We start from the raw sequence: 13,671 nt of genomic DNA, 5'->3' as shown, positions 1-13,671 counted from the left end.
CCAACCCATCTTAAGTCGAAGTGTCGCTCTTTCCTTGTTCAAATCGGAACATATGACCTTTGTGTAAGAAATAGGATAATAATGCAAATTTCCAATACTCCAACCATCAACTATTCCAGACCAAAAAAGAGCATGATGTTATTGCATTATTGTTGAAGTTGGTCGCGAATACATGTTCAATCAGCTTACTTTCCTTAGAAAATTTTGTAGCTGATACAGAGATTTGAGCACCGTCATGATCGCATCGCTTTATATGAGTAGACCGGTCGTTTTGTCCTTTAAGTCATGGCGACTTCTAATTGGTATGAGTTACCCTAAATACAAACAACTCGAGTACGAATACACAAAACAACTAACTCGTAATAAAATACACAATAAAAAGCCTTTGAAATCAAACAACAGCTCAATAAAAGCGAACGCAATTACCTGCGTCTCGTATATTTATCTTTTTCCGCGGTATAAATGCTTTGTGGGGTTGAACAATAGCTGCGGGGGTAGAAGAGGGTGGGGGAAGCTTTATAATTTTTTAATTAATACTCGTCGAAAATATCAAAGTCATTGGGTGTGCTGCCAGCTAGTGGGGAATGCTATTAAATTTTGATAGACTTTTTTCACAAAAAGCGTTCCACTCTTTTAGGGTTACAGTATTAAATGCCTTCTCTGCAATGGAATGTTCAAAATTGAAAGGAACAAAAAATATACAATTGATTTACAATTTAGATATGAGTTTTATATTGGCGTAAATTGGCTGACTAATTCGCAAAGCACGGCTAGTGTTAAGCTCGTATCAGACTCCACCTGCCTCTGGGCATGATTGGTTGTATGGACTCAAAGTAGGAATTATAAATGAATAGATTTAAATATGAAAACAGTCTGAAAGTCTGTGCTCTGCTACAAAGGACATCCCTTGGGGATACAGCTGTCGGTTACAGTTAAAGAACATATTCCAAGTATAACCTGTTAAACAAGTCGGCTGTTAGTAAATATACTTTGGGTAGCTGTGCTAGTTTTTCGCGGTTAGATTTAAGAAAACCCAAATTATCGCTAAAGCGCTGAGTGAATTCTACTCATAAGACGCGAGGCAATTTAAACAAAAAACACACAAAAATCAATTTAAAAATTATATTTGCTTTAAAAACTTGAAAGGATGGAGATTTGAGTCTTCTGACGAATTTTGAAGCGAACTATTACACTATAATTTTATAGCAAAATGACTATACATACCTTTTCACTAATTTCTGCTGAATTTTTTTAAGAATACTCGTACTCATTACCTAAATAAAAAAGTACCGCGAACCAATAGTTAACTACGCAAAGCAACCATGAGAACAAAGTTTACCCATTTTCTTCTTGTAAATCTGCCATTGTTGCCAAACTTCAGGGGTTCACCGGCCAGGCCAAACGGAAGATTTCCTGAAAATTTTATCGAAATCCATCCATTTCCGGAGTTCACAGGGAACATACACAACGACTTAGATACGTATAAAGTATAAACTATTCTATTCTATCAGCCCACATACGTCTACTGCTGGACATAGGCCTCTCCTAACCCTCGCCACAAAGATCGCTCCTGCACTGCTTGCATCCAGCGGATCTCCGCGAGCCTCAATAGGTCGTCGGTCCATCTTGTGAGACACCTACCCAAGCTACGTTTTCTGCTATGCGGTCGCCACTCAAGAAGTTTTCGGACCCAACGGCCATCCGTTCTACAAGAAATGTGACCTGCCCACTGCCATATAGATATAACTAGCTTTTGCCCGCGACTTCGTCCGCGTGAAATAGTTACTTTGGGATAACACTAAATTTTACCCCCACTTCATTTACGTAGAAAGTGAAAATATTTTTGAATTATAGAATGTTATATACCCCTATTTTGAAACATTCTATATAAACCCCTATTTTGAAACATTCTTTATTGGCTCCACTTGTATTAGTCTTACCGTGATGTTGTATAGTATAGGCTATATAGCCTTCCTCAATAAATGGGCTGTCTAACAGCGAAAGAATTTTTCAAATCGGACCAGTAGTTTCTGAGATTAGCGCGTTCGAACAAACAAACTCTTCAGCCTTATAATATTATTAGTATAGATATGCCGTATAAACTATAGCCAATTTAAATTACAAAAATGAAAATATTATTACATTCAAGCATTTGTTATCACAAGTGGAATCAATCTACTGTGAATTCATGTGACCTGAGCGATGCGGTGGTGCACGAGCGGAACACGGCCGAAGGCACTCATTAGGAAAACTCCCAGGAAAGTGCGCCAAAGGATTTACCGCTCGAGGTATCTCGGTAATTGTCACACATTTCTCGATTGAATAAACACCCGCTTCAAAGATAGCCATGTTTAATGCTTTGCTTGTTTCCTACCTGTTAATCTATTAAAGGGTAAACGTGGTGAAGTAATGTGGAACGAGAACTGTAACTATAAGTATACTTATGAAAAATGAACTGTCTCTTCTTCTTCTGAGTCGGTCTCTTCATTGCTTAAAGTCGTGTCTAATTCCAAATGTGGACCACTCGATGCACAATGCTTCCCCACGTTTTCCTGTACTCGGCGGTCTTTATAGCCTCGGTTATTGGCAGGCCAGTGAGCGTCTTTACCAGATCAGACCAGCGGGTAGGTGAGCGTCCGCGTGATCTTCTCCCTGCAACCTGACCAATGTACTATACTTATCGTTATTAAGTTAATAATTTACTAAATACGTAGAAGTAGGTTTTATATCTTCCAGTTAAGTTTTCCTTGAGGCCGCAGTGACAAACTACGATCGAATAAGCCATAATGTTGTCTGCCTGTATTAAAAAGGACCCACGGCATTTTGTGCTATCAGTACCGTTCTATCTTTCTAAATTTATTCCTAATTAATTTTATTATAACAACCATTAGAAATAGTAGGACAAACAAACACGAGATATGAAACATATCCAAGTGAGCTTTTGCATTCACATCCTGGTACTTATGAACCCCGTCAAGCAGCCACATAAAGCCATATGGGCCTAAAAGAAGCCACCTAAAAGAAAACAAGATAGTTTTAAAATGCAATAACGATTTAAAACATCATAAAAAAATCGAATTAAAAAAATATTCAAATAACAACAATGGAAAAGTGGTTAACATCAATTGAAAGTTCAATATTAATATTTCAATACAGTTACCAAAATCAGCACCCTAATTTGCGTTCGAGATCAAAAGGGAAATCTCTGTCCAGGGAATGTTTGATAAAATTTTATTAAATGGACAATGCCGACCGGAATTAGCGTTATTAGTCGACGCTCGTGGAAATTGTCTCTACAATTTATTGGAGGTAATTGATTTGATGGTCTTCTTTGTTACCGGTTTAACTTTGGATATTACGTTTTGAGTGTTGATGAAATATTTTAATTTTTAAAAGCTTTTCGATTTAATATTGATAATGGAGGATTTTAATATAATTTTAACGTGATAAAATATGTCGATTTTAATAAAAAAATCGCGGGCTTGTGCTTGTTAAGTTTGTAGAAGTTATGACGTGCAATTAGGGTAATACGAGGTATTTGGGCCACTTAAATTACAGCAAACTATACTCATTTACTTAAAGATGTGATCGCCATGCTGGTCAAGTATTCGTGGTCTGAATTCGACCAAATTATTTTATTATATTGAAATTCATATGCAAACAAAACTGTTTATTAAAATTAATTTTATATCTATACAGGTATATATAAAAGAAAGTCGTGCTAGTTACACTATTTATAACTCAGGAACGGCTGAACTGATTTGGCTGAAAATTGGTGAGGAGGTAGCTTTAAACCAGGAGAAGGACATAGGATACTTTTTATCACGTTCCCGTGGGACGCGACATAAAACGTGGTATAACAAAACACAACTGATATGGAATAACAAAACGCAACAGCTAAATGTAATATATTTTATTGTTAATTATAGTACAATTTTGAAGTTGACCGGTTGATGTGTTTGAAACAAACCGTGTGGCGGAACAAAGTTCGCCGGGTCCACTAGTTATCTATAAAATAGTCGTTAATTAAAATTAGCTTGGTTTAATTAATTAATTCGCTTATTAAAATAATAAGAAAATAAAAAATCGAAACTAACCTTTCGTTAAAATATTCAAAAGTTCATAGTTATTGGACAAAATTTAAAATCTACATGAGGATATTTAAGTATTATAAATACACATACTATAGAAAGCGTATACAATATGTAGAAACAATGGGAATCGTATTTAAATGAATTAGACATTTATGTTATCGTCCAATAGAAGCATCAACAATGGAAAATGATTATCAAAACCAACGGTATGCGTTTCTGCAAAATGTACGAGAACTGAGCAAGCTTATCTGTTCCCTGTTAATTGCTGGTTGGAGTACGATCTCGAGGTTTACTACTGAAGATTGGACGTTGTAAAATGTTAGGGCCCTTTTGTTCCGCACTGTTCATATCGCAGTATTCCATGGATTTTGGCCTAGGTTTTATAATAATTTCGTTGTATTTCGTTACTCCATTTCGTTTTTGTGTTTTTTTTCTTATTTATTTTCATGTTTCGTATTTAAATGAAATTGTGTCCTTATTCATGAGATTATAATATTTACTTCTTTTTTTATTGCTTAGATGTGTGGACGAGCTCACAGCCCACCTGGTGTTAAGTGGTTACTGGAGCCCATAGACATATACAACGTAAATGCACCACACACCTTGAGATATAAGTTCTAAGATCTCAGTATAGTTACAACGGCTGCCCCACCCTTCAAACCGAAACGCATTACTGCTTCACGGCAGAAATAGACGGGGCGGTGGTACCTACTCGTGCGGACTCAGAAAAGGTCCTACCACCTTGCAGATTTGTACTACATTTTATTGACGTAATCCAATTTTCAGTTTTTTGTCTATGTGTACAAATAAGCTGATAGCGTTTTAAATTGTAAGTAATTTTCGAAATCCATAAAAAATTATTTACGTGAGCATTTTTTCTTCCAAATAAGCTGTCGCACGTTCTAACTAAATCCATGACTGATTCCCGGCAGAAATAGAGCGGTGGTAGGTACCCTTGCGGGCTCACGATTATGCCCTAATACAAGTTAATACATTATTATAAAGGCATTTTTATGGAAACGTAATTAAATTGATTCGTGGAAGTAAGAAATAGAGATCCTCGTAAGTAAGTCAAGATTCGATCACAATAAAACGCAATTCACACATGTGAGGCCCCTACATGATATTTACGAATACTTCGTGCCTGACTGAATTATTCAAAATAGGCCCAAGCTTTTTGTGCGGAAAAAGAAAGCCCATGAAGCTCGCTAAATGTGCTCGAAGGGAAGCTTCTTCGGTTGTGTAAGGCTTCTACTAGTATGTTCCGTGCTTTTGTAACGCAAACATCTCTAATTAATCGCTGTACAAAAAGATAACTATTCATATTTTTTCGTCATTCACAACGATAAACGGGAAATTAAATCGTATAAGTCGCTTTAATTATGAGAAATATTAAATAAATAATTTGAGAACTATTATCTTATACCTTTGAACGAGCAATTCTTGTATATATATCCATACTAATATTATAAATGCGAAAGTAACTCTGTCTGTCTGTCTGTCTGTCTGTTCCTCTTTCACGCCTAAACGGCTGAACGGATTTTGATGAAATTTGGTATGGTGATAGATGATAACCTAGAAATGGTCATAGGCTATAAATAATCACGCCATCGTTCTTAGGGGGTAGGCAGTAGGCAGATAACTAAATTGAGTTAGTGATTTTTAGTCGTTTTTGTTGGGACTTTTGCTCTTTCACGTATAAAAGGCTGAACAGATCTTGATGAAATTTAGTAAGGTAATAGATGGTTACCTAAAAACGGATATAAGATCAAAATGATCACGTCATAGTACTTAGGGGGTAGGAAGTAGGCAGAAAACTGAATTGAGTTAGTGATTTTTTTATGGTTTTTGGTGGGAGATTTTGATGAAATTTAGTTAGGTGATAGATAGTAACCTAGAAAAGGATATGGGCTATTAATATTCATGCTATCGTACTTAAGGCGTAGGCAGTAGGCAGAAAACTAATTAAGTTAGTGATTTTTAATAGTTTGGTTTAAAAGTTTACCTCATTCACGCCTTAACGTCTGAACGGATTTTTATAAGACTTGGTTAATATAAAGATAGGATCCTAGGCACGGACACAGGCTACTTCTTACGGCGGGAAAATACCTCATTCCCGCGGAAATCTAGCGTGATCGTGTCAAGAAGCGAATGACGCCATAGCTACTGAAATGATTTTGATGTTTTCTTTTAGCGGGCGATTTTAGACAGACTTTGCCGGTTATCACTAAAGGCACCCCTGCAGATGAAATAAATGCGTGTTTAAAAGCGTCAACGTTATGGGTGCACGTAAAAACGTTTAGTCTGTCTACAAATATGAGAGTGCAACTACACAATGATGTACAATCTGGACAATATGCTGCTGCTCTTCTTAAAATTGGAGAAGATCGTATGGCAAAGGATGGTAATGGCATGATTACATTGGATCGTGAATTCTGCAATGTTGTGCATAATCCAGATGATCTAAATAACTTCGTCTATAGCGAACTGCTAACTAATATGAGGAATAGAGACTGGTTATGTGAAAGAGCAATTTTAGCGCCGACGAATGAAATGGTGGGACAGATAAACGAGCAAATTATGTCACGCGTGGAAGGTGATATTGTTGAGTTTCTCTCTGTAGACACTGTAATGGATACTGAACAAGTAACATCATACCCTGTAGAATTTCTTAATTCTTTAGAACTGTCGGGAGTACCTTCACACAAACTGAGGCTGAAAGTAGGCGTTCCTGTCCTTTTAATGCGGAATTTAGATGCACCAAGACTGTGTAATGGCACACGGTTGCAAGTGACACACCTCGGTCGCAATATTGTAAAAGCAATCATTATGACTGGAATGGCAAAAGGAGAGAACGTTTTAATCCCCCGTATACCCATAATTCCGACAGATTTGCCATTCCAGTTTAAGAGATTACAGTTTCCGCTGAAAATCGCATTCGCTATGACGATAAATAAAGCTCAGGGGCAAACATTAAAAGTAGCCGGCATTAATTTAGAAAAGAGTGGTTTTTCTCACGGACAATTATACGTGGCTTGCTCACGTGTTTCAAGTCCACAGAATCTCCATGTGTTGGCCAGAGAGGGAAAAACAAAGAACATAGTTTACAAAAATGTACTACAGTAATAAGGCCTCTTATTTTTAGCTTCCTACATTATTATACTACTTACATTAAGTTAGTACTTCCTACGCAGACGATGTTACGGATGTCACACTGTCTAACATCGGGGGTTGGCAGGTAGGTAGTTAGTAGTATTTTAAACCGATTTACATTATTTACTTTTTATATTTACTAAGGAAACATTCGGAGCTATCCATTATGTAGCTTAGGTTGCTTTTGAACAAATTTTGATGTGAAGTTGAGGACTGGAACACGATAGTGGGACATTGTTGCAGGGGGACTTATAGCCGGGAGAAAACAAAAAAACTTATGCGGACGAAGTCGCGGGTAAAAGCTAGTAATAATATATATAATCTGAATCTCGGAAACGGCTCCAACGATTTTCATAAAATTTAGTATACAGGGGATTTCTACCTTTAAACGAGCAATTCTTGTATATATAATAATATATATAATCTGAATCTCGGAAACGGCTCCAACGATTTTCATAAAATTTAGTATACAGGGGATTTCGGGGTCGATAAATCGATCTAGCTACGATTTATTTTCAGAAAATGTTGTTTTATTCGTGTTTTCAATAACCAACTCTTCCCGACATCTATTGGCGAATAATAATACTATTTTTCTTAATTGAGGGCAACCAAGATGGCGTTATCAAAAAAAAACCGAGCTCGGTCATCGTCTAGTTATATCCTTAGCATGAAAAACGATAAAGCGGTAACCAGCACATCCATATTAATATTATAAATGTGAAAGTGTGTTTGTTTATTTGATTGACCTACTTTTTTTTAAATGATAGTTTTAGTTTTGAGAGCGCTACCCTTTACACCGCAAAAACAGCTCATTCCCGTGTAAAATTTCATTGTTCCATTTTTGCCTTGAGCGAAGACGCGGGAAACATCTAGTAGTTTATAATGAAAATAAGTGGTCAGATATAATTAAAACTACTTTTACAATTTAATTTCCCCTCTATTATTGTCATTATATTATTTCCGAGCTTTCGAATACTTTGTTCAGTATACAAGTACACAATACAACAATTTTGGTGGTCGCGGATTATTAATATAAGTCAGATTTCTATAAGTATTCAATGAGAAAACTTTAACAAGATAAAGTTTTCGGAAATCCTTATTTTTATTAGTGTTAAGATGTGTGAACGAGCTCACGGCTCACCTAGTGTTGAGTGGTTATCGGAACTCATAGTCATCAATCATGTCAATGCCTCCAACCATCTTGAGACATGGGTACTAAATCTCAGCATTTACAGTACAACGGTTGCCTCGCTCTTCAAACCGTGCGTTATTGCTTCACGGCAGAAATAGGCAGGGTGGTGGTTCCCAATCGAGCGAGCTCACATGACGGTAGAAGATAACACATATTCTTAACAAAATGGTAGTTCCTTTCTTCATCGATAAAAAAACCAATGACTTTTCGAAACTGATCAATCTCAATGTATTTTTATATTCAATTTTTATTGCTTACGTGGATGTACGAGGTCATGGCCCAACTGGTGTTAAGTGGTTACCGTAGCCCATAGATACCTATGATATAAATGCTGCCACCTACCTCGAGACACCAGTTCTAAGGTCTCAATTTTCACAACGGCTGACCCACCCTTCAAACCGAAATGCATTACTGCTTCACGGCAGAAAAAGGGGTGGCGGTACCTACCCGTGCGGACTCAAAAGACGCCTACCACCTGTAATTACGCGATGTTATTCCATCATCGTGGAAGTCAATCGTGAATAATTATTAGGTACGTATTTAGAAAAATTGGTACCTGCCTGCGGGATTCGAACACCGATGCATCGCTGGATACGGTTGCACCGGGCCTTATCCCTTAGGCCACGATGACTTCAAATAAATGACTTCTTAAAATATGTACATACGGCATGATGGACATAGATACCCTGAAACCTTACCTAACTTTACTGCTTTACCTATGTAAAATGAAATAGATTCCAGAATCGAATATCTTTTTTGAAATAGTTTTAAACGTATCTGTTTGGTATTCATGTTTGTCGGGCGGAAATAGACCGGAGCCGTGAAGCGTAGGTGTCGATTTGATAGGGGCTTTGTGAAAAATTCCCGCTCTATATGCTGTTCGTAACACGTTTCTGATATCACGCGTGCCTTTCGCTCTCTTTGTGACCCGATGGAACGAAATAATCGATAGATATTCAACAACAAAAAAACATAATTCGTTTTATTAAACCACTTGGTTCGTAGTAGCTCCCATTCATAATTATTGGAATATAAGCCAGATATATTTTGAATCGTTACATTTTACGGAAACATTGAGAGTGTTCAAATTACGTTATTAGAAAATGCAGCGTGCGTAGGCGTCCCACGAGCTAGACCGACAACCTGATAAAGTTCGCGGGAAATCGCTGGATGCAGGTTGTGCAGGTGCATTCGTTGTGGCGAACCTTGGATGAGGCTTAAGTCCAGCAGTGGCCGTTTGTGGGCTGATTATGGGGACGATAACACCGGCACCGCTATAACCCGGAAAAATCTCAAAACAATTTATTCTAATCGACTTCTAAGCTATAAAAATGTATTTATTGTTTTCATAATACAACAGTCATTATTTTCTACTGAAGTATTGTGTTTTAGTTGCGTTTTTCCGCTTTTATGTGTGTGTATGTATATGTATGTTGATTATAATGAAAATCGTATATGCACATACCTACTACTAATATATAATATTTTGTAATTTGTCCTTGTTAAACGAGTGAACGTTCACTCTACTATTTAAGCTTTTAAAAATATGTCTTTTTTCAAGGATTTTATTTGAGAGTTTCACATTGTTCGACAAAAGAAACATTAAAAACAAGAACTACTATCGAACGTCAATATTTCTATCCTTTCATGGTTATTATAAAGATATTAGATATAACAAACGTAAACAATACTAAGTATGAAGAAGCTAAACGTAGATAAATACGCATATTATGTTCAATCTCCCACATCTAACCTGCAGGTAATTACATTGCACATTAGTCTCGCACACCGAAAAACACATTTCAACAAAAACAAACGCGAGGATTTCTCCTGAACACCGATAATTTGTCAGGTGGGAAGGATTCATAGAGTATTTATGTGAATAGACGCGACGTAGCAAATTTGTTTTCCAAGTATCGATTTTTACCAAATTAAATATGAATAAAGTATATTCTTCGAAGTTTCGAACAGTTTTTACGGTTTGGTCACGGATTTTTTATTCTCAGTTAATGAATGTTAGAAAAGCTCATTAAAATGGTATTTAAAATTACTTTTATTTTTAAAACATGATGAACGAGCTTACGGCCCAGCTGGTTTTAAGTGGTTATCTTCATAGGTTTGACAATGTAAACGAGGCCACCATCATCTTGAGACACAAGGTCTAAGTTTTTTTTTTTAAATAACTTGGCTCCAACGCCTTTGGCATTTATTTTGCCAAGTCTAAGTTTTAATTTTATTGTATAGTTGTACGCCTGCCCATCCTTCTTCCAAGCCAGAAGGTATGACTGCTTTGGTGTAAAAATTAGCAGACAAGTAGTACTTACTTGTGCCGGCTTACAACACGCCTTACCAATAAAAAAAAACAGTATTTTTATTTCATTGCCCCGGTTTTTTTTTTCTAAATATCGTTACCTGAATTTATATTCTTGTCGTGTGAACTCAAATACTAAAGTTTTACTAAGCGCTGAACTCCAATAATTTTGGTCGGCTTCGAATTATGAACAAAAAAAGGTTGATTTTTTTCTTTGCCAAAACTCGTGGGAACAGCCCACGCGGACCCTACCGTAGCGCCAACGTCTTCTTCAAGGGGAATGAAATATCTTAACGCGACTCTCTTAATGGCTCTCATTTATTCTCTCCAGGATCTCGCACTGAACGTTCGTAATTATTGCGTTTCCAGTAGGGTTATTAAGTTTTGCTTCGGTTAAAATGAGAAATGGCCGCATTTATTCGATGTTCAACTTGATATCTCCGAAGGGCTGGAAATTTAATTTCAGATGTAGGTATTATGATGTAATTATTTTAACTGTGGCGTACCGCGGTATCGTCAAATTTTAATTGAGAATTGTTTCTTACCAGACATTTAAAGGCCATTTATTGTTGCGAAGCCTCTTAGTTTCTCTTTCTTTTGCAATATATAGACAATTTAAATATGGCTTTAAAAATTATATTATTTTATTATTAAAGTTATTTATTTAATTTATATGGCTTTAAAAATTTATAGTAAAATTGTCATGCACAATAAAAACATGGCGTCACCGTGGTCTAAAGGATAAGACGGCTGGTGCATTCGTATCAAGCGATGCAACTGTGCCGGTGTTCAAATCCCGCAGGCAGGCGGCAATTTTCCTAATGAAATACGTATGTACCTAACAAATTTTCACGTATGACTTCCATTGTAAAGATATAGCATCACAACAACAATTAATACAATAATTATAATTAGCGTACTTACTGCGTAGGGCATCATGTTTCGGGTTGAAGGGTGGGGCAGCCGTTGTATTGAAAATTTGAGAATTAAGACTCTCATGTCTCAAGGTGAGTGTCAGTATTGACGTGGTCAATGTCTATTGGCTCCGGTGACCACTTAACAGCAAGTGAGCCGTGAGCTAGTTCACCCATATTAGTATATAGGATCAGACTTTATATACAATATTATAAAACTTTTTTATTTAATAGCTAGCACATCCTGAGACATCTTGTTTGTAGCTTTACATATACCACCTGTCCTTATGAAACTGGAAAGGCCTCCGGACCACTAGTAAACCCTCAATCATAAAAAAAAAGCTTAACATCATAGTTCTATATTTTATCAAAGCAGCTATCAGTGTGTTTCTAAAATTGCGTTTCTCTAATAGTTCTAAAAAAAACAGTTTTCTCAACATTTTGTAGAATATAATTATGAATAATAATGTGTCATCACTGCTCAAATATCTGAAGCAGGCCGCCGATTTGTGTCTTGTTCATAGTTATGCGCCGTGTGCACGACTTACACGGCGCAACCAAATACTTTCATGAAACGACGAATATGTTGCTCTACCAAAAATAATTTGAGAAAACATAATACATACACACAGTTAAAATCAAAATTTGTATAGGAAATCTGATCATGAGTGTTTGGAGGTGGCATATTGAATATTAAGTATGAAAATGTGTGAGCTCTTTTATGTCCTTTATGCCTTTATGTCAACTAATAAGGTTCAGTGTGCTTAGTGCGACTTTTTTAACGTTTTCGGTAGTGTAAAAGTTAACGCAAATTTGTATGCAGTTGGAACAACGCCCCTGGCGGCAAACGTAGGCAAACGTTCCAAATCCATACAAATTTGATTTAACTTTTACGTTATCGAGAACGTTAAAAAACTTGCACTAAGTACACAGTTGTATTCTATAACCGACGCCCTATCGTTCAAAGGCTGGCTGCTTCACGACAGAAAGAGGCGGGATTGGTACCTACCCACACGTACGACTACGTTTAAGACACAATATTACTGATTAATATATAAATAAAATTTTATTAAATTATTAAAGAAAAGAACACAATATTCCTAACCTAAAAGTACATGTTATTATCCGCAACATGCTTCGTCAGATTACAGAAATAAAGTTATCAGCAACATGCTTCGTCAAAAAGTACAATACTTACTTTCAGCTGCAAGCGTCGTCATAAGTAACATAAAGAAAGAACTGATTAATTGATATTAATCTCTCTGATATAAACCGCCTTTGCGGTTGTATTAATTATTTTTTTGTTTATGTACACACAAAAAAGAAGACATAGTACAGAGTAATAGGAAAATTATGATCAAAGGCACTGCTTATTTCTTTAAGAAATCTCTTCCAGCAGACCTGCGAGTGGATTATGAGAATAATAATTAAAAGTAATGAGTAGTTTTGGACGTGGGTGTCGTTGTGTGGGGAATAAATTCCGTTGAAAAAATAGTGATTACGGTATTGGTTCGTGAATGATTCCTTTAGACATTCAAGTTCGTTAGATAAAGCCTAAACTGACACTTGTTTGAATACAGTAAAAGATTCGTATGGTTTCTTGCTGTGGTGGCTGAGAGAATTTTATCCGATCGCGACAGGGTTATGAAAAGCCGCCGTCGCCCAAAAAATGTCTTGTCGGATCGGATCCCCCGGATTCACTCTCGGTGCTTTTAGGCCTCTCAAGCACTGATCACTAGTGTTAGCAAATTCTCTCAGGTTGAACACGTGAGCTCACCTACCATCCAGGCGTAGCTGGAATAGCCTCTTAGGTTACAAGCGAATAGGTAGGGAAATAATTAAAAAAAAAAAGCTGAGAAACATACGACCTGCGGTTGATCTATTAATAAATAATAGTAGTCCCGCAGTAGTCGAAATTCGACTATAATTAATTGGAATTGTAAGTTTGTACAATATTATGTTTCTATTTTCAAAGACTATTATACTTCTATAATCACAAATTTCGCC

General features: G+C 36.5%; 1 protein-coding gene across 1 annotated transcript; it reads left to right on the top strand.

The window, feature by feature from the left end:
- Positions 1-5,957: 5,957 nt before the first annotated feature.
- Positions 5,958-7,542, top strand: LOC119629403 (ATP-dependent DNA helicase pif1-like). The gene has a single exon (XM_038015119.2). It carries the CDS (start codon positions 6,411-6,413, stop codon positions 7,218-7,220), a length of 810 nt encoding a protein of 269 aa, XP_037871047.1. The 5' UTR covers positions 5,958-6,410; the 3' UTR covers positions 7,221-7,542.
- Positions 7,543-13,671: the final 6,129 nt, after the last annotated feature.

This window comes from Bombyx mori, chromosome 13, assembly GCF_030269925.1.
Source record: "Bombyx mori chromosome 13, ASM3026992v2".
In the NCBI taxonomy this organism is placed as follows: Eukaryota; Metazoa; Arthropoda; class Insecta; order Lepidoptera; family Bombycidae; genus Bombyx; species Bombyx mori.
The sequence above is the reverse complement of the archived record's forward strand: the minus strand, read 5'-3'. Positions and strand labels throughout refer to the sequence as shown.

Bases quoted from the DNA above. Each gene is read 5' to 3' on its own strand.
- LOC119629403 (XM_038015119.2), top strand. From the start codon at position 6,411: ATGAGAGTGCAACTACACAATGATGTACAATCTGGACAATATGCTGCT.